Raw genomic sequence first — 21,285 nt, 5'->3', positions numbered from 1 at the left:
TTTTGTTTTATTCTTTTTTCTGACCAATCGTGATTTTATTTTGGAGGAACAACTTCCTCCAGAATAAAATTGTAATTGGTCAGAAAAAACTTATTATTTCTTCAAAACATTATATACAGTTAATTTGCTAAGGCCTTCAGTTAAAAAAATACTCCACCACCAATTTTTTTGAGTGGTTTGCTTTATTTTCTTACATTTGTACAGCACGCTCTCTTAACGAGCCCGTTTCGAAGCCATTTTTCCGAACCGACTCGCGCACGTTCAAAAACTTTACGTGCCGCAACCGAGCACGCGTAATGATGTAATTTTCGGTGCAAAGATTTTAAAATTGTCTTTTTGAGTTCTAAAGTTATAATGCTTTAAACTCAGTCCAGATTTTTTCTCACACCCTATATATATGAGACCATTTTCCAAAGAGAGTGGAGGTGAACTACTGCAGGTAAATGTATACCTTGAATTACATAATTATAATCAATGGAGCTGTCAAAAAATAGTCTGCCTTGTGTTTAATAATTAAAACTACAAATAAAATCTCCGTAGTTTTAATTATCTCCAATATAAAAGTAATAACAATTTCGCAACTATTTTCTCCAAACCTGTGCCACATTTAAATTGGGCTACTTTACTGCTACCATTAGTAATTAAATACTAATTTGGTACTAAAGGTAGGGCATTAGGTGACGTCTCTCGTTAAATTTAATTAATTATTAATAAACTAATTTGGAATATTCTGGAAGAGATGGCACCTAATGCCTACCTCTAGTACCAAATTAATCACTAATTGATTATTAATAGTAGAAATAAAGTAACCCAATTTAAATCTGGCAATCATTTGATTTCATTATAAAATATTGGATTTTGAGATGTTTATATTTATATATATATATATAATGTATTTTTCCCTTCCAAAAATAAAATAAACTAAATCAAAAAACTAAGAAATGTATTGTAAAAACTATAAAACTTGACACAAAAAATTAATCTGTTGTTATTAGACACTTAATGCATTTTTACTTTTCCATATAGACAATATTTTTATTGACTTCACAATTAGTACATCAAATGGGAAAAGGGATTATTACACATACAAATGATTGAAAAAGTACTTGCAAACTTTTCAAGCATAAATTTGAAATTCATTTTGATATAACAGTATAAAGATTCTATTCTAATAAAATCTGTTGGAATGAAAAATTGTTTAGACAACAGATATTTGAGCAGTATTAATAATCAGCATGTTAGTTTGATGACCTAAAAGAAGATGACTTGTTTTTTTTTTGTTTTTTATGTCCACCCATTTATACCAATGTTTTGAAAAAATTTCTTTTAAACTGAATAGAAAGTATGTAAATGCAAATGCTAAACTGTACTTAGATATAATATGAAACTGTTTTTAATTACATTGTGGAAGGACAACAATATAGGAACACCTTTCTCTCAAAACTGTTTTGTAAAGTAGTATTATGCCAACGATTATTTTATAATACTTGTTTCGTATTGTGTTTGTATTTTGTATCGCCCACCCAACAATCTCGATGCTGAAAGACTGCGTGACCGATGCCGTCCGGATGACTAGACTTTTTCGACGTGGAAATAATGACCTCCGGCGTCTCCAATCCTCCTTCGGATTCTTTAATGTACAGAAAAGCGGAAGATGCAATATTGTTTCCCTTGTTCATAACGTATCCGTTAATCGGTTGCGTGAACGACAGGTCGTCGTGTAACTGCCATTGCTGTTCGTTTTCCGAGAACCTTCTTTGCAATTTGGAATTTCTTTGATTTAACATTAGTTCGTCTTCGGATTTGCACCGTGTGAGATTATACGGATAAAGATCCGACACGTGAGCACCGATCGGAGCGTTGTAATTATTATTTTCACTTTTTCTAAAGAGTCGCCCGTCTACGTGAGGAATAAAAGCCCAGTGATCACCTTCCAAGAAAGTATCTTTCCGTTCTTTAATATCGTCTACTTCGTTATCGTGATCTTCTTTACATTCTTGACAAGGCAAAGATGGAATCACAATTTCTTGGAAGCCATTTTCGTCGTGCATTTCTTTACATATTTGATCCGTGTTTTCGACGTCTTGATTCGACTGAAAAGAAGAGATTACTCAGACTGCCACATTCTTTTGCTCCCCAGCTGTCTTCTAAATTATTATGCATTGGAATATTCGTCCTAAAAGATGATTCAGATTCTTCGTCATCAAATTCGTTTAAAGATTGTTCAGAAACAGATCTAGACTTCCAACTAAGTCTCCCAGTACCAGTCAATTTTTCACCTTCTATAATTGGTGAGAGCAAAGGAGAAGGTGATGGGCATTTATGTCTTCTTAGAATACCTGCGTTAAAATAAGAAATAATAATTTACCAAAAAAAAAAAAATATGTTTATATTTCATAACCAAATTATTTAATAAAGAAAATAAATTTATTACCTGAAGAAGTTTCATTTTTACTTGAAGGTGCTTGTTCATTTTCTGAATTTTTCTCTTGCTAAATTATACATCAGAATTTTATTATTTGATTTAACAATATTTAAAAAGCACATTATACTGTAAACAGAAAATATTTAGAAACAAATTTTATCCTCTCTGCTCCAAAATAGTTATTACATTTCTTAATTTACATCAAAGAAAGGTTCGACTTTTATTCATTTGTGGTAAAATAAATCGATCGATATGCAAGCCTCGAGATTTACATTTAATGCTACTCGAGAAGTGATTTTCCCCATTAAGTTTTTCTTCATTTCAATTTTAACGTGTGGTTTCACCTTCTTTCTCCAATACGGAATGACGGTGGGTGCTTTTTTTGAAAACATCGCCTTTGACACAAATTATAATAAAATTAAAAATAAGTTATATGCATTAGATAGTTTAGTTCTATTTATTAGAAAATGAAGTTTCTATGCCAACAAGGAATAAATGATAAATGTAACAACTATTTTGGGACAGAATATTAACAACAATATGAATTTTTAATTTAAAATTAAATAATATATATAAATATATATGTGGCAACCTCAGGGCAAGAGTGATCCAAGTCCGGTTTTTGGTGTTATAGCTTTAGCATGTGGAGTTTACTTAAAAGCAACTATAATACAGATCCAAGTTGAATTTGTTGTTATACTGCTTGACGTCGACGAGATCGCTATTGCATAATCTAATTGAATGGGTTATGAAGAGCATTAGTGAATATCAAAGTAACATCAAGCATACCTGTTTTCTCTTTTTCATTTGAAATAATAGTGTTTTTAACAAAGTATGTGGAATAAAATGGAATCAAGGAGATGAAAATTTTCAGATCAGCAAATTAGTAACAAAAGTATGGATTACACTCTGCACAAAAAGCAACAATGTGAGAACATGCCTTCTGACAAAAGAGGTAAGCAGCCTGCATCAAATAAAATACCAGATGATACAGTGAACTTCATAAAAAATCATATTAAAATTTCCCAAATATGATATCACTTTTTCTTTGCCCATAATGTCTAAGTCTGGATGTAGGTATTTCCTGTCAATATCTAAAATATATGAACTATACTACGCAAGAAAGTAGAGAGGAGAATTGTCCACATGCAAAAAAATAAATGGATTTACACCAGGATATTTAAACTTGATTTCAATCCCTTTTTCTGTGCTTGGCTCTAAATTATATATATATATATATATATATATATGGCACATGACACATGAAAACTCTATGATAACTACAATGTCGTGATTAAAGCGAAAAAACAGATCCAAAGAAAAGGCAGGAAATGGAAAACAAGAGAAATCATCGCCAAGAAAACACAAACAATGTCGAAAATGAACTAAAAAAAAAAACTATGCATGTCTGACTCCACTAACACAGAAGCCTCACTAACTTTTGATTTGCAACGTATGCTTGTAAGTTAGGCCCCGTACATGTCTACCGAGGAAGCATTTTATCTTTACTAATGTGGACCTATATTTCGGAATGAATTGTTACCTACCATCACTGGATGGTAAGAGCGTGTAATAACGAATGGCACGAAACCAAAGGAGGAAGAGAGAGTGCTAAAATTAGCAGCTTGCTACATTACCAATATAAAAATACTGATTACTTTCAGCAGAAGTCAAAATCACAACTGGAATGTTGTCTTTTGTTTCATGTATATTGTTAATGCAATTCCCCAACTGCAAGAAATTAATTTCAATTTTTTGGTAAGTGAACACACTTTTTTCCCAAATGACACGGACATTGGAAATGAAGAAAAAGCCCAGAGGATGACTATGCATATACACCTCAACTGAATGGCAGAAGTTGGTATCGTGTAAAAAAACGACAATCGTTTTGAAGTTTTCAAAGCTGCAAATAATGTTTTGGACTTCAATAGATTAAAACACATTTTAATAAAAAAAGACAAAAAATACCAGTAGTGAACCTGTTAAGATTTCAAAAATGAGCGCCTTAAAGTTTCATAAGGGTTCCACCATTATGTCATATAAGGAATAGTTTTCCAAAGAAACCTTCGAGGAGGTTGATCTAGCCAAATCAGCTTGAAGCTTACAAGCCAAAAGAATCAGTGAGAACGAAACCAATAAGTTACCAAAAAAAATGGTTGATTTTAGGAAAATTCTTGCTTATATTCTGCTAGTTCACTACTATTACAAATCTCTACTATATGATCCAAAAGACTACAGCTCCTCAGTTCAGGTAAAATCTGCTTCTATTTTGCTGTGTGTGTAAATAGTATTAATGACTAAGTAAAGACTTGAGTTTTACAGAATTTTATCATTAAAGACATTAACTTTTTAGTTTATTATTTATAATTCAAATAATTAAAATAAGAATTTTGTTATCAGTTACTTTAGTTATACCAGCAAAAAACGATTGATTTTTCTAGATTTTCCAGCCATTTGTCAACAAGACATTTCAAAGCAAAAGAGCTACAAATTTCCCAAAATATGGCGGATGAGAGTTAAATTGGTATTGTAAGACATTGTCTGTTTCAGTGGAAAATATGGTTTTTGAAGCTCACAACTCGACGAAAAGATAATCAAAGTTACTTCCAAAAAATCCCAGTATGTCAGTGACAGATGTTGCAAAAAAAAAAATGTGAAACTAATCAAACAATGGTTCAAAGGGCTAAGCAAGGTAAAAGTATGAGATCATATAAAAAACAAAAAATACCTAAAGTGACAAAAATTGTAATCTTTGTTTTTCAGAGCTCTAGTTTTAATTATCTTCTTTAATTGGCAAGAAGAATACTTGTTTGGTTTTATACGACGAAATATATGGCTGACTTCTCAACATTTCCAGGGCTATTATACAGCATTTGAAGAAGAAGTTCTACCAGAATCTCAAGCATCAATTGGCGTCAAAAAGTTTGGATCAAAATATCTGACGAGGCAAGCAATTTGCCAGTGTGAATTCAAAAGTTTGTCATTTGTGACAAAAGAAAATATTAGTGAATATTTAAATAAACATAATTTTCCTTTTTAGAAATCATGGTGGCTATACTTTGTTCTGACCAAATTTGGTAACAATACATTATGCAAAATCCACAGTAGGTTAGCTGGAACAGCACAGAGTCGATTTTATACCAAGAGACTTGAATGCACCAAATGTGTCACAATGCCAACCAATAGATTTTTTAGTTAGATTTTGTAAAAAATAATCAGAACAAACAGCAAAAGACATTAATGATTTTTCTCTGAAGTGGAAAAGAGCAATCACAGTGATTGAAGGAAATACTGTCGAAAATTTTATGAAGAACATTCAAAAGAAACTTGGAATGGAATGGAACGAAACTTAAATGTTACAGTACATTTAAGACTTAAATAATCATATTTTAAAACACAAACTTTTAAATAAAAGTAAAATCTTTCTGATTACATTAGAAATAAAGAAGTTATTACCTTTTGAATTTTACATATTTCTATTGTAACAGTCCTTATGTGTACCAAAAATGCAATAAAACATTATCTTATATAGATCAGACTGAATTATTGAAACAAATATGGAGTGCAATAATGATCCATGTTAATTTGAGATTTTCCTACTTTTTTAATAAAGAAAACCTGAAAAAAATCTTCCCAATTTAATGTATAAACTTAAGCTTGTTACAGTATCCTATCATCCCGGGCCAAAAGAAGAAAATATGGGAAATAGGGTGTAAAAGTTTTTGTTAATTACAGGTACTCCTCACTTTACGACAGAGTTCCGTTCCGACGACTACGTCGTTAAGCGAATTGGTCGATAAGCGAGGAGCTTGCACCGGGAATATACGATCGTTGTAAAATTATACAAATTATGCAACAAACTTCAAATTTATTCATAAAAAGACTATTATAGTACACTATTAGCCTATTGTAGTACTATAAGACAATTATAGTACACTTAGTGCGCATGTCACCATTCGCCACTGATCGACACTCGAGCTGTAAAAGGGGATTCCCCGAATTGCAGGTCGAAACTCGATTGGTCGTTAAGCAGATAGAATTTATTGACATGGATCATTCTCTCTCTCAGGTTGTCATATACACACTGAAACAGGATTATGTGTAATATTATTTACTCTAATATAATACTATAATAATTTATAAAAACTTTTAACATAATCAATAACACAGTTCTGTTCAAACAACATTAATTAATAAAAAAAATAATCAATTTTAAGATAGTAAGATAATTAACTGAAATTTTTGCAAGTTCTTTTATTATTGTATATTAAAAATTTGTTATAAAACCTAGAACATTTCAAAACTGACAGTTGTAAATGATTGATGATTATTACTCAATTAAATATTGTAAATAGGATATATTTTAAGACCAAAATTTACAAATTTAAATGTAAATTTAAAAACACGCTGTTATATGGATCATTTATCAGTTGCGACTCAAACTTTTATATAGTTGGAGAACCCTTTTTAAATAATACACAACCTTTGACCCGGTCTCCGATACTGTGATGATTTTCAATTTACTTAATCACGAATTGTTTTCAAGACAGAAGCACATTTATGCCATAAAAATTTCAACATATTTAAAAACCATCAAGAAATTTAAGTAACATTTCTGATTTTTGAAAGTCATATTAATTCTGTTGATTAGAATTCTAAATCAAATGAAGATATCTTGAAACATTTCTATGGTCTTATTTAATAACTATTCTTTTAACCTTTTAACAACAGGAATTTTTCCCACTAAAATTTCAATTATATAGTATTAATATTGGTCCATTATCAGTAATTTATATTGAAAATATTTAACATTTTTTGATACTTTACTTTTGAAATTGTGAATTTAAATTAAACACTAATAGTAATAGCTATCATCACATAACACGACACTACAAAGTATAGCAAATTTGGCAATATAGATATATTATAATTAAGGAATCAATATTAAGTAATTAATCATATATACTGAATTTTCTTACCTTTTCTTCTACAGAAATGGTAATCTGTGGTTTACTTTTTGTGCGTTTATATATGGGTTCTAAATACTGTTGCCTTCTATGGGGACTGCCAATGTAAACATCACCCACACAATGTTCCAAGAAATAATCACCTGTATTCTCCAATACGTAGCCATTATCTAAATTTGCGGTTATGTTTGGTTTTGGGAGATATTCAGGCAAACTGAAAAAAATAATAATAATTTTATATAAATATTTCTTTCTTTAATTTATATATATGAATGGAAGGTAAACTCCAAAAAAACTAACTACAGTTCGATAAGAATTATTCTGAAACAATATATTTTAGGAGCAGATGATTATAGTAGCTGTTACAATACAAATGCAATAAAAAAAGCAGTTTAATACAGGTTAAATGCATTTTTTAGTTCCTATATTCAACTCGTTCTCAGACAGCATATAAAAACTTTACATTACAGAAAGATGTGAAATCAATGAATATCTAAGGAACAGACATGAATAGATATTGTTAAATCATTCTTGCAGTATCTCATTACATGCATGACTGAAAAAAACAATTTCTTGAATGCATTATTTCCATCAATAAGACACAACAATAACTGCTAATTACAGACAAATTAAATCTTGCCTACTGTAATTGGATATAAATTAAAATAAAAACAAAAACAGCACTTTTACTGCTTTTACTATAGGTTTCCTCAGGTATAAGTAATTTAAACAGAAACAAAGAACAAGCAATTATTTACTGTGATATCACCACAATGCCGGCTACAATTTTTTGTCATATTTTTAATTAATTTAATTTAAAATATATGCTCTCCACTTTAAATTAGTACTGCAGTGTCTTGCCCCTGTACATCATACTTTTCCTTTAACAATAGAGTCATGCCAGTCATCTATCTAACACCTTTCAGGAAAAAATTTTTGAATTGAAATAACATGACTTCCAGTTTGCATTGGAAGTTCTTATACAGTTCAGAACCTCTTATCCCTAAGGTTTCCATATCTGGTCTCATATTTCATCTAACTAACTCCATTCTCGAGATTAAGGAAAGACAGATGGACGGCGGGAATTTATAGGTCTACAATTTTTTCAAATTGTAGCCCAAAAACAGAATGACATTTGAATGACTTTCATTTCTTTTTCATTAAAGGCTTCTTCCGGTGTAATATTGGCATTATTTGATTTTTTTTCTTGTATGTTGTTATTTCATATTCTAGTGTTGATCTTTTATGGATTTATTTTATTTTCTGTATCTAAAATCTAAGACAACAGATGCTTCTTTATCATAAATCTTGTCATCATACCAAATCAATATTTGAAGATGCCTTACAGCTATCAAGAGATACTTAAATGACTCATGTCACAAGACCATACAATGCATGAAATGATCAAACTAAAGAGCATCATTCCCATCAGTGGCTATTCTTTTTATTGGGAAATGTTGCTTTCGTGATAATATGTATTTTTAATGCACTCTTACTTTTTCTATTGTAAAATACTTTTTATTATTCTATTATACAAAATTTTTAAACACAAAAAATAAAAAAAAAATGAAAAAGGACAGATTATGAAGATACACTTCAAGAACACAGCAAAGTCCCATAGCAGCATCAACCTTTTATTTCATTAAAAAAAAAAGGTATACAGAATTAACTCTAACTTCAGCACCAGAGTAAAATCTACACTTCCTTAAACCTGTTACAGCGCATAGCGTGTATAAGATATACATCCTACGAAATGAAAAAGACCCTCCAGATCACACCAGACTCCCTGATATTTATTCCATCCCAATTAGAGACAACAGGTGGGACAAGGACTTATTATACATCGGTTCTACCAAGCATTCCTTAAACACCCGTATAAGAGTACATCGAGCGGATATCCGGCATGGGCAGCTCGCTACTGCCCTTGCTACGTATGCGTCCGATCTGAATGTCGAGGCACAATTTGATAAAGCTGCAGTCGTCGTCAACACACCCCACCAGGACCATCTTAAGTGGCTAGAAACCATAGCCATCTATAAAGCCGGCCAGGTAGCCACGTGCATCAACCAAAAGGAGGAGCCGAGTTTGTCGCTGGCCTGGCAGTACCCATTAGATGCCGGCCCGTAGCTACCTCCACCAGCACACGACCACACATGTCAGGCAACACTGACTTCGTCGAAATGACATTCGATCCCATTGAATTCCATACGCTCTGTTCAGAAGCATTCCTAAGCTAGGTGACCTGAGGAAGAACTGCAAGATAGTTCGAAAACGTTTGTCACCTGCTGTTATGTGCCAGTAATAGGTTTAAGGAAGTGTATATAAAAAAGGTATATTTATATAATTACATAGAGACCAGTGTTTTACACTAATCAGCAGTTCCAACCTTTCCCATTTACAGAAAAATAGAAAATTCAAGTACCTCTAAACAGTGTAATATAAGTTTATTTTATGGTGGACTTGGAAGGTATTCAAATAATTATTAAATCACTATTGCTCTATATTGAAAAAATATAATTAAAAATCAATGATAATAAAGCACATTTTAATAATACACATGCGAGGTGAATTGATAAAGAAGAAATAAAACAACTGAACCTATTAGTTTCAGAAATCTATAAAAAATATCAAAATCCATAAAAAGTGAGTAGAAAATTTTCAATGATGTAAACATAAACTGAAAAAATTGCATTTGACCTTCACAGATTTATATATTCCTGTTAATTTTTGTCAACTTAACACAATTAGAAGAGAGAAGAAAGTCTAGTATGAAAAAAGATATAATTTGGCAAAAAGATTGGCTGTCTCATCCCTTTCATATGAATAAGAATAGTTTGATACTCATATTGCAGTCCAAAAATTCAAATAATAATTTGGGAAGATATTCACTTTACAATTTCTGAAAAATGAAGAAACTATCTCATTGCTATATGGTTACTTTTCAGCTCTCTCATTTATATTTATAAAATCTAAAGCTTTTTTTTTTTTTTTTGAGAGAGAGAGAGAGAGAGAGAGAGAGAGTTGAACGTATTTGTCTAACTACTACAAACAAATGGAGATTAAAAATGAAACACTTTCACAAAGATCTATTTTTGAGAAGATAGATAAAAATATCAAAAATGTTTTTTCAACAAGTAGTAAACAAATCTTTAAGGATGATATACAGGTCCACAGAATTTGAAAACAACAACTAACCAATTGACATCTGTCAAATTCAAAAATAAACTACATAAGAAAACAAAATGTCGTGTTATTATAGGTACTCCTCACTTTACGACCGAGTTCTGTTCCAACAACTACGTCGTTAAGCGAATTGGTCGATAAGCGATTAGCTTGCGCCGGGAATATAGGATCATTGTAAAATTATCCAAATTATGCAACAAACTTCAAATTTATTCATAAAAAGACTATTATAGTACACTTAGTGCGCATGTCACCATTTGCCGCCGACAGACACTCAAGCCGAGAAAGGGGATTCCCCGAATTGCAGGTCGAAACTCGATTGGTCGTAAGTGCGAGTGGTCGTTAAGCATATAAGTCGTAAAGTGAGGAGTACCTGTATTGAGATAAGAATAATATATATACACGTAAAATTATGCTCTCAATAAATTACAAAACATTGAATTAAATCATTCATATGAAATTGATGTCTTGTTTAATAATCAATGTTATATTTATAACTCTTTATAAATAGTTGTATTCTATTGAATTTATATTATTTAGAATGTGTTCACATTGATTTGACCATCATTAAAAAAAACATTTTTGATAATTACCTTTTATCTTTAGTATCTATATTTTGCTGCAGTTCCCATTCTTCTTTTTCAGATTTTTTTATAACACCATCCTGACGAACAGGAGATATTTGATTTGCCTGAAATTTGATTTTAAAATATTTTGAAATTATTACTTTTATTAAGTAAAATATAAAAATTTCCTTTAAATAAGTAATATTTTCATTCAAAATATTTCCATGTATTAATTTCTCATTCATTCATTATATCAAATGTAAATATACAGAGTGACCATAATTAAAGTTTCCCTATTCAGAACACTCTGTAGCTGTAACCAATTAGCGAATTTCAGAAACCAATTAGGAAAATGTTTTATAAACTCATTAGAGCAACAAGTTGTCGTTTTTTAATTAGTAAATATACAGTAGAATCTCATTATAATGAATTTGAACTTCAAAAATATTTGACTGATAGCAAACTTTCAGTATTAATAATAAATTGTTTCATAAGTGGACTTCATAATTAGGCAAATCAAAAAATGTTGTATGTTACTTATTTCATGCAAACAAAGTAGTCAATTTAATTTGCACTTCCAAATCATATTCAGCCTATACTTTTGTTTCTTACACCAGAGGAGACTGACTAGAAGGAACCTGATAACGACACCTTACTCTGAATGTTCCTTGGTGCCTTGCACCTTAAAGTGAAGAATAAGCTAAACAACATAATTAAAATGGTATAAATGACCATCTTTATACGTGTACTTATAACTCATAGCTCTTGTTGAGGTATAGCTGCAACTTGTTAGCTACTTCTGAATTCATTCTACCCAACTGGAGAAAGACAATTGTGAATAATAGGGAAAGAAATTACAGTTAAGTGAAAATTACATGAATTCTATTACTGCAGAACTGACAGAAAAGAAATGTTAACTGATAATTTGTTATAAATATATTTGTCCAGCTGAAAGATTTTATTATGGGTTCCTAAGGAGGGAGGATAAGAAAAAACAATCTAAACATTTGTTATAAAAATATTCCACCGAATTTTGTTAACTCTGAATTTTTTTTAAATGCATTGCACTTATTAACCTATACTAAAAAATATATATTAAAAAGTTTTTTAAAAAAAAGACAAATAAATAAAGTTTATTTTGAATATTTCTTGAGTTATAAATTTATATTTAAATCTGAAAAGAAATGTAATATCATTTTTAAAATATTTTTCTTATTTTAATACAAGTCCAGAATAAAATAATCAATATTCATTATATACAAAATAATCTTAAAGTTTTAGAACTATTTCATTTTTTAATACTCTCAGGATAAAGAAAAACAAATTTTATTAAATATATAATCTTTAAAAGAAAATTATAATCATATTACATTTTGTTTCTGTGACAACAAAATTAGTTTTACAGTAATTTTCTATATGATTATTATGGTCTTGAGACCATGTGGTTTAGTTCGTCGTTGACCTTTTGTACGTCCAAATGGGCTTGTGGTTAGGAAGGTCAAGCAGTAGGATCCAAGTTCCCTAGAGCTCGACGATGTTGGCGGGCCCTGAATATAGTGCAAGCCTATAGGACAGAAAGGGCATTTTTGGCTTGGCAAGTGAAAAGAAAGGATGTGGTGAGAAGTAGGTCCCAAAGAGCAGCAAGGTGTTTTTTCCCCCTCTTTGTTATCAGGTTATGCACATCACAAATAGTGGGTGAAGGAGAGAGACAGAGAATTAAGGTATGTATTGTGATAGTTGAATGTTTTGAACTGAACTTAAGAACAGTGGAATAAACTTTTGGTTCTTTTATTGGATACAATTTTCAATTTGTACATGCATGGAGAACTCTCTAAGCTATAGAGAACTTCTCCACATTATTATTAAAAAATGAAACCTATTAGAATTTGAATCTTTGTAACTATAATTAATGAAACAAACAATCACTATGATTCTAGAATAATAGGATAATGTTTGCATTTTCCCATTTAGCTATTGTATACTGTTTTTGTGAGATAGATTTAGTTAACATTCTTGGGACCAAAGAATTTATCCATTTACAGAAGTTTTTTAATACACTTAACAATTATTTAAAAAGCAGTCAGCTATTGTAAAATATACATGCTTTTTTTGAAAATAATGTGTGATAAAATCAGAAATCATAAATAGTCAAAGAATCCGTTGCATAAAAATAATTTCAATTAATTAGCATATTTAACATTTTCAGTGCCAAATTGTTATTTTGTAATAATTTAATAATTAGAAATTAATGATCAATTAATTTAAAGAAATCTAAAAAATCTGACCTGAAATAGCACTCAAAACTGCAACTACAGTACTACAAGCTACGCAAACATTACCGATTATGCTATCTAGGCTTCCCAAGTAGGATATTTGTCAATTTTCCCAACACTAGATTTATTTGATTCATTCTGCTTCTGTTAATCTTTTGTCTTCAAAACTCTGAATTTCTTAATGCTTCTCATCCGCTATGCAAGGGAAAATGCTAATGATATCTTTCAAGAGTGTCAGAGTACTATCTAAAAAACAAAACTGTAAAAAATGTCATTTGCTCCATTTTAAAATAAAATTCGTACGAAGCAATGGCACTGATGATGATCGTGTTCTTTTCTATTATTGTTCGTGGGAAACACGCAATCATTATACTGTCTGTTTAAGAGTGGTAATATAAGAAACTTTTGTCTATTATCCGCAGAAGGTATTGTCCCCTTAATCAAAAGAAAAAAAAAATCACTACTCCTGTTACAATGCTGGAATCATATATTGTCTGCTAAGTATAGCTGTCCACTAAACCCAGATTTTATTGTATAGGCTATAGATATTTATAAATTCTGTTTTAAAACTTACCTTTCTTGCAAATATTTGTGTGCATGAATAATAAAATTTTCCTTCATCTTTCAAATGGTGTTTAAGTCCACATTGAGTAAGTTTACTTGAAGCAGATTCTGTTGCTGTTTCACGTTTCTGTATAATATAATCATAAGTAGAAAGACCTTTGCACACTAAGGGTAAAAAAAAGGAATAAAAAATAAATAATAGCAGTTAATTTTATTTTCTTTGATAGTTTTAAAAGCTATGGCATTATACTACTGTATTTAAGATATAAGTTGAAATTCTTTTTATATCAAGATAATAATTAACAGTTTTGTCTGTAATAAATTCATAACAAATGATGCTATTGTTTTTAATATCTGTATAAATTATTTAAAATAACTGTTCTATAATAACAAACTATTCTTTATGACCAGTTTGATTACCTTATCTTTATAAATGTTTGAGAGAGAAAACTTTAAAGGAAACTTAGAAACAAGCAGTTATTTATTGTGATGTCATCTCAATGCTCTCAATTTTAGTAGTCCCTCGCCCCTGTATATCATACTTTTCCCAATAACAATGGAATAATGCCAGTCATCTATCTAACTGCAACCAGGAGAAAATTTTTGAATTGAAATAATGTGACTTCTGGTCCAAATTGGAAGTTTGTATATAGTTAATTGGGGCCTCCCACTTCTAAGCTTTCCATATCTGGTATTAATATTCATCTATCTAACTCTATTCTCAAGATTAAGAAAGGACAGACAGATGCCAGTAGGAATTTATAGGTCTACAAGTTTTGAAAATTACAGCCCGAAAAATGCAAATAAGATATTATTATAAATATATAAATCATGTAATAAATTTTTTACTAAATATAGTAAGATGTATATACTTTCTCTATAACTTTTATCCCTTTTTTTTAATTTTGAAATTTCAATCGACATATATTTAGACTGAAAGAAATAGGAATACATATTTTTCAAATAATGAAATTATTAATAATGTAAAAAGATCTTCTGTATATATTCTTATGGAAAATATTAACATAGCTTAAAAGACATTTTTTAATAAGTTATATGAATGATTTCTTTAGCAAATAATGAAATTATCCATTCATATTGAATTCTAGGACAATTCCAAGAGAAATTATTTATTGTATTGTAAATACAAGTAAAATAAACAATAATACTTACTGAGATATATATGAAATATCAATAAGTGTCCCAATAATCCAATTGCAAGGAAAGTCAAAGCTATTATTGTAAACACCACAATCAGGAAAAAAGTACTGCTGACTGGTACAAATACTATAAAAGTTGGTTCTAAAAATAAAAAGTAAATAAATGGTAAGTAACAGTAAATTTATTATTATTAAAAATTTCAGTTTTTACAAGGATAGCACAATTAATGATCACAATTCTCTAGAAAATGGTATTAAAAAAATTCAGTATTTGTTATAAACTTAAAGTAATGAATAGGAAAAAAAGTAAAAACGATTCAAGAAATGGTAAAAATAATAAAAATTTTTCAATTAAATCTTCGGCATTGGAACTTAGAAAAGAATTTTCTACCCGATATATAAAAATTGCATTTACTTATTGTGACATCATCACAATGCTGGGCTGCAATTTTTAGTCATGCAGTACAATTGTAAAGTCCTGCTGCTGTGGGCCACTCCCAGATGGCTCAAAGTGAGTGATGACATCACAACATACTTTAACTCTTTTGACAGATGGGTTGCTTGTGATGCCATTACTTCTTTCCTGAAAACTCTTCCCGTTTCCTTGCCCGCTGCAGAGGGACTTTACAATTGCGCTGTAATGTCCCAATGTATTTTAATTTAAATTATCATAAGGGTCAATTCTATACCAAACTTACTGCTCTACATAATAAGGTAAAACTTTTGAATCAAAATCGTGTGGCTTCCGATCCATACCAGAAGTTCATATGATGTTAAGCTTTCTATATCTGGTCTCAATTTTCATCTAACACCATTCTCAAGATTAATGAAGGACGAATATTTGACAGTGGAAATTTATAGGTCTGCTATGTGAAAATTGCAACCCAATTACTTTTAACATTGACAACTAAATTACACTGCAAATTAACTATTTGCATGCATATAATATACAAATACTTTATATGTACACAAACTTTAACAGCATGTGAAAATAATTGATTATACAATAAACTATGAATAATAAAATCATGTTTTATATCATTTTTCATTTACTATCGTTGATAAAACAAATCTGAAAAATCAAAATTAAACATTTACTTTTACAAATACTAAAAGAATATACATACAATTTTTTTATTAAAAAAAGTTGTGTGTAATATAATTTTATTCTTATATATATAAAGAATGTTCCAAAAGTTCATAGACTAAAAAAATATCATATAAAATCAACAAATTGACACTTTACAGTGAGGTTTGCATCAAAAGGCTTGTTTTGACACAAGAAAAATTTTTAGTTCAAATTTTCACCGATAGCACTATACCATTTGCATCACAAACATACGCAAACTTAAATCCTTTAAAAAGGCAGCCGTATGCAGCTATATCATCAGTACTTTGTGCAAATCAAGTTACTGCATGTATTAAATTCGATCTTGATATTGGTGGATAAGGCACTTCTTGGTGAAACTGCCACAGATCTTATTATGCTTTCATGCATTTATGAATTATGTTATGACTCAGTTGCACAACGTCATTGGTTGTGATGGCGGGCACGCTAAACGACTACTGTTGTAGCATGTTCGTAAATGCAAATGAATAAATGCTATACCATCTTGACTTCTTTTTTTTCATGCCGTTCCGAATGTGTGATGATAATAATGTCTTCTGTTGGTGAAAATTTGAATTAAAATTTTTTCTCGTGCAAGGAAAAAAAATAATTCTTTTTTATGACAAGCCTTTTGGTGCAAAATCCCAATATAACATGCCGATTTGTTAATTTTATAAGATATTTTTTGAAATCTACAAACTTTTCAGACACCCTGTATAAATAAAACATAAAATATTAAACTATCCAAGTAAGGAATATCTGCATTTTTTAAATTCATTCACATATTCTGGTCTTAGGGTTTAAAGTGTGATGTAAATTAGCAAGAGCTTATTACTTTTTGATGAATCTATTTCAATATAAAAAGTCAAAGCTAACGACTTTTTGGATATTTTAATTTACTCTTTCTATCCTACGAAGGTCTTTTTGCGGGCCCATTGCGAGCTTGACCAGGTGGCGAGGGATAAGGCTTGACATATGCGAGACAGATTAAATATACCCCAAGAAAATTTTTGAAGTAAAAGTGATAAGATTAAACCCAAGATTCTATTATGAATCAAAGTAAATGGAATTCTATATGCAAAATTAGTTAACTTTGTTAGATAAAAACTATTTATTCATTTTACATTAAAATATGTTAAATTATTTTCTCTAAAACTTAAAAATATAATTTTCAAATAAAAGCCCAAAATGAATTTTGTACATTAAAATATAATTTATAAAGAATTTAAAAAATTGTTTAATTAATAATTGCATGAAATACAATGCTTTATAATGTGATTAACAAAAATATATATCTAAAAATTTGAGACAGACAATGATTATAAATTAATTAAGGGTATTCAATACTTTTGAAAAATAAATTATTTTCAAAATTAAGAGAGTTAAATTTTGAAACTCTGAAATATTCATTATACCGACAAATAGAACCAATACATTAAATATCATATTTTACATTTAGAGTTAATTCATGATTGTGAAAAGGTTAAAATATTTTGTAAAATTAGTGTTTGATTTGTTTATCACAATGAATTATGAAATAAGTACAAAGAAAAACAAGATTTGTCAGTAGGAAAAATATTAATTAAACTACAAGAGTATATCATTTAACCAATAATCAATTCAACAAAATACAAAATTTACATTCAAAAATATAATAATTAGAAATCTCGGTATTGTGCGACAGCTTGTGTATATAATAAAGCATCAAAACGTAAGAATGCAAAATATAATTTTTTTAAATGTTAAAATGGTCAAAACACAAGCAAACGTTTTATTCGAAACATTTAATTTTTGCATTTATTTAATAAAACAGTTTAGTCTAATACGTTTTTCCATAAAGATTATTGTTAAACGATACCACTAAGTCGTAATTAAAAATTTCTGAAATTTATTTCCTATTATAGTAAGTCATTATACCTAAATAAATTACTGCTACTTAAACAAACACTGTTTTTGGAGTTTTAAAAAACCCTCAATGTTGAATAACATTATATTATTTATATTTTTAATATTTAAAATTTAAAATTACTGTTAATAACAAATATAAAATATTACAAAATTTAACTTTTCGGCTTGGATTTAGTAATTAAGTTACATATATTTTCGGAATAACTTATATTGAGACCAATGACGAAATTCGGTAATTATTATGTTTTAATCTATTTATGAAAAATTTACACAAATATATCATGAATTCATTCAGTATTTAGTGCACTGTAAAATTAAATATCACTGTCTGCGGTACAAAGTCAGAAACCTTTTCACTTTGTGTGTTAGCTCTTGTGAATTGACACTGGATTCAATGCTCGCTTCTTTTCATACACAATCTCCTCGGTATCATTAAAGCATCGGAAATGCAACATTTCTAGAAAAAGTGCTATACAAATTTTTTCTAGGATTTTTATCCAAGTAGTTATGATGTTACTGCAATAGACTAATGAAACTGAGCTACATTAACCTCTAAAATACTTACTATCACAAATATTGATATAATAAAATCATTAAAAGGACACATTAAATGGAATTAGTGAGAAGGAAATAAAATGCATGGCACTAGAGGTCACTAATTATTTTGTATTATATCAAATCTACGGTGTCATCTAGGGTTTCTCAAACGGGATCCTGGCTTTTCTTAACCCGGGAAATTCTTCTCGTCCCAGGAAATCCCGTAAATTTCTTAAAAGTTCACTTTTTATGTTAAGGTTGGGGAAATTTTGCAAATAGAAAGTATAATTGACATAAACTGTCAGAATACATTTTTATTTATTAACTTTAAACCTACTTATTAGTTTTTTAAATGTTTGCTTGTTATGGCATGTCGTGAATGGTCAATAATCAATACGTAGCTTATTTGTGGCGGACTCTGAAAATTCTTTACTTGTCAGAATCTGTAATATCTGGAATAATTGTGCTTAGGATGTGTTAATTTTTAACCACACCCAGTAGCTTCAATAACTGCATTATGCCAGGTTGTGCAAATTGGGCAAGAATACAAATGAGTACAAAGTCTGCAAGTATGAAGTTTTTCTTCATAAACCCGATTATTAAAGACAAACAAGGTGCCGAATTATTGGGCTATAAGCTTAATGTTTCTATTAAAGCAGCAGAGGTAGACAAATCAAGAATACTAGAGAGCAAAAGAAGTACTACAATCTCGAAAACGAACTAGAAATCTTCCAGGCTACAGGTAAAAAAATACATAATATCTGTCTTATCTTAAATGCATTAAACACAATTCCACTCACATTAATTGAATTGGAAGGGGCATTCTCAGTATCAGGACTTTTCATTACTAAAGTAAGAACCAGATTGAGTGATCAAAGTATCGACCATCTTTGCTGTTTAAAATCTTATTATAAAAATTTACAATATTTTGTGTTGTGTTTTATTTAAATAACAAAAATTACTTTCTAACTTAAAAGTTTGATCTAAGTTCATTTTTTTTTTAAATTTTCAACTCAATTCAAAGCCTTTTTTTTGTTTTAGTATGTAGTTTCCAGCAAACTTTAATAAATTTTTTCTATTTGTGAAAATTTCCATGTAATTCAAAGTTAACTTTTAATATATATCTTACACAGCATTATTAATATGATTTTGGAGGTTGCAGAACGTATTAAATTACTTTAAAAAATGAAAAATAATTGTGTCATTTGATTTCAAGATATTTTGTACATCTTAAAAATAATTAATTCCATCTCGAGCTTTCCCAGGAAACAGTTCTTTTATCCCAGAATCCCGGGACAAGCAAAAGACTGGGAAATGAGAAACCTAATGCCATCAAATATAAGACACGTTTTATTTTCAGAGATACTAAAACACGAAAAAAGTGCATCTTACCAGGGCCGGATTTACCAATCCAGGGGCCCTGGGCACAAATTCGGTGGGGGTCCCCCCCTTTAAGAGGAGGCAAATTTGATGATTTAGAAAATTTACACAAAATACTGTACTTTCAATTAGATTTCAACTAGGAAGTTGTAAATTTCATTTAAAAATAAGGTTATTGTAAACATACATATATTTTATTGTGTAAACTAATTATTTTAATTTAACTGAAAAATACCTATGTGAAATTTTTTCCCGAAATTTTCCAATTTTTCATAGGTTTTTTCCCGGGTTTGGTTTTCTCTGCCTGTTGCCCTCATGATTAGGCCACACTAGGCTGTCGCGGTAATAGAAAAAAATTAAGTTTTGTGGGGGCCCCTATTTTGTGGGGGCCCTGGGCACAGGCCCCAAATGCCCTTATGTAAATCCGGCCCTTGTGTCTTACTTTTGAATAGAATATGGTATATTTAGATTCATTTCCAGATCTATCAGTAATTTGCTTGAACCATATATGAATTATTTAATTAATGTAACATATCTTTAAAACATATGAAAAAATAATAGTTTGAAATCTAAAATTAATTTAGAATAAAATAACACTATGACCTATTTAATATTCTCTATAATTATCAAAAAAATTGTAGTATAATACTTTCTACATATTTCTTGTTTCTACAAAACCTGTTATTATATATCATTTACAGTATTATTAATTAAAATCTTTGTAAAAGTTAGTTTAGATTAATTAAATTTTATGGTTAAAATATGATATTCATGCATAAATTTCTACCTGTTTTAGTTATGTTAGTGGAAGGGACAAAAGTAGCAAAAGCATAAGATGAATATTGGACATCAGAACCGACTCCAGTACTGCTGCTGATTAATGAAGAAATGGTAGTAGCAGTCCACAAAAAGAGAGAATTGTCATTTGCTATATAAGAAAAGATGTATCTGAATTTTACGTGAATATTTTCTAATAATAATAGATTTTAACTTTCGACATTATTTATTTATTAAAAAATTTCAAAAACCATACACTAAATATGGCAGCAGCCATAGAAATTGCATAATCTATAGTATTAAAAAGTACTCGACGGATGTGCAAAGTTACTATTATACGGAATGCTGCTTTGCCCGTCTGTTGAATGCAACATTTCTATTAATTAATTATGCATTTCAAATTAAAAGTGTCCTTTTAAGATTAGTCTTCTGAATGA

The 21,285-nt window shown here is 29.6% G+C and overlaps 1 protein-coding gene across 1 annotated transcript in view; it reads right to left on the bottom strand.

The window, feature by feature from the left end:
* Positions 1 to 1,007: 1,007 nt before the first annotated feature.
* The window catches only part of LOC136971725 (uncharacterized), a 49,910-nt gene continuing 29,632 nt past the window's right edge, over positions 1,008 to 21,285 (bottom strand). The window contains 8 exon segments of the mRNA XM_067266210.1: positions 1,008 to 2,088; positions 2,090 to 2,343; positions 2,436 to 2,492; positions 7,405 to 7,606; positions 11,169 to 11,266; positions 13,989 to 14,143; positions 15,152 to 15,280; positions 20,859 to 20,999. Of these exon segments, the coding sequence (XP_067122311.1) occupies positions 1,479 to 2,088; positions 2,090 to 2,343; positions 2,436 to 2,492; positions 7,405 to 7,606; positions 11,169 to 11,266; positions 13,989 to 14,143; positions 15,152 to 15,280; positions 20,859 to 20,999 (1,646 nt within the window). The 3' untranslated portion in view covers positions 1,008 to 1,478.

The sequence above is a fragment of the Centruroides vittatus genome, unplaced genomic scaffold, assembly GCF_030686945.1.
Source record: "Centruroides vittatus isolate TY-2023 unplaced genomic scaffold, ASM3068694v2 contig_1052, whole genome shotgun sequence".
Taxonomy (NCBI): domain Eukaryota; kingdom Metazoa; phylum Arthropoda; class Arachnida; order Scorpiones; family Buthidae; genus Centruroides; species Centruroides vittatus.
Note: the sequence above shows the minus strand (reverse complement) of the source record. Positions and strands in the feature narration are given on the sequence as shown.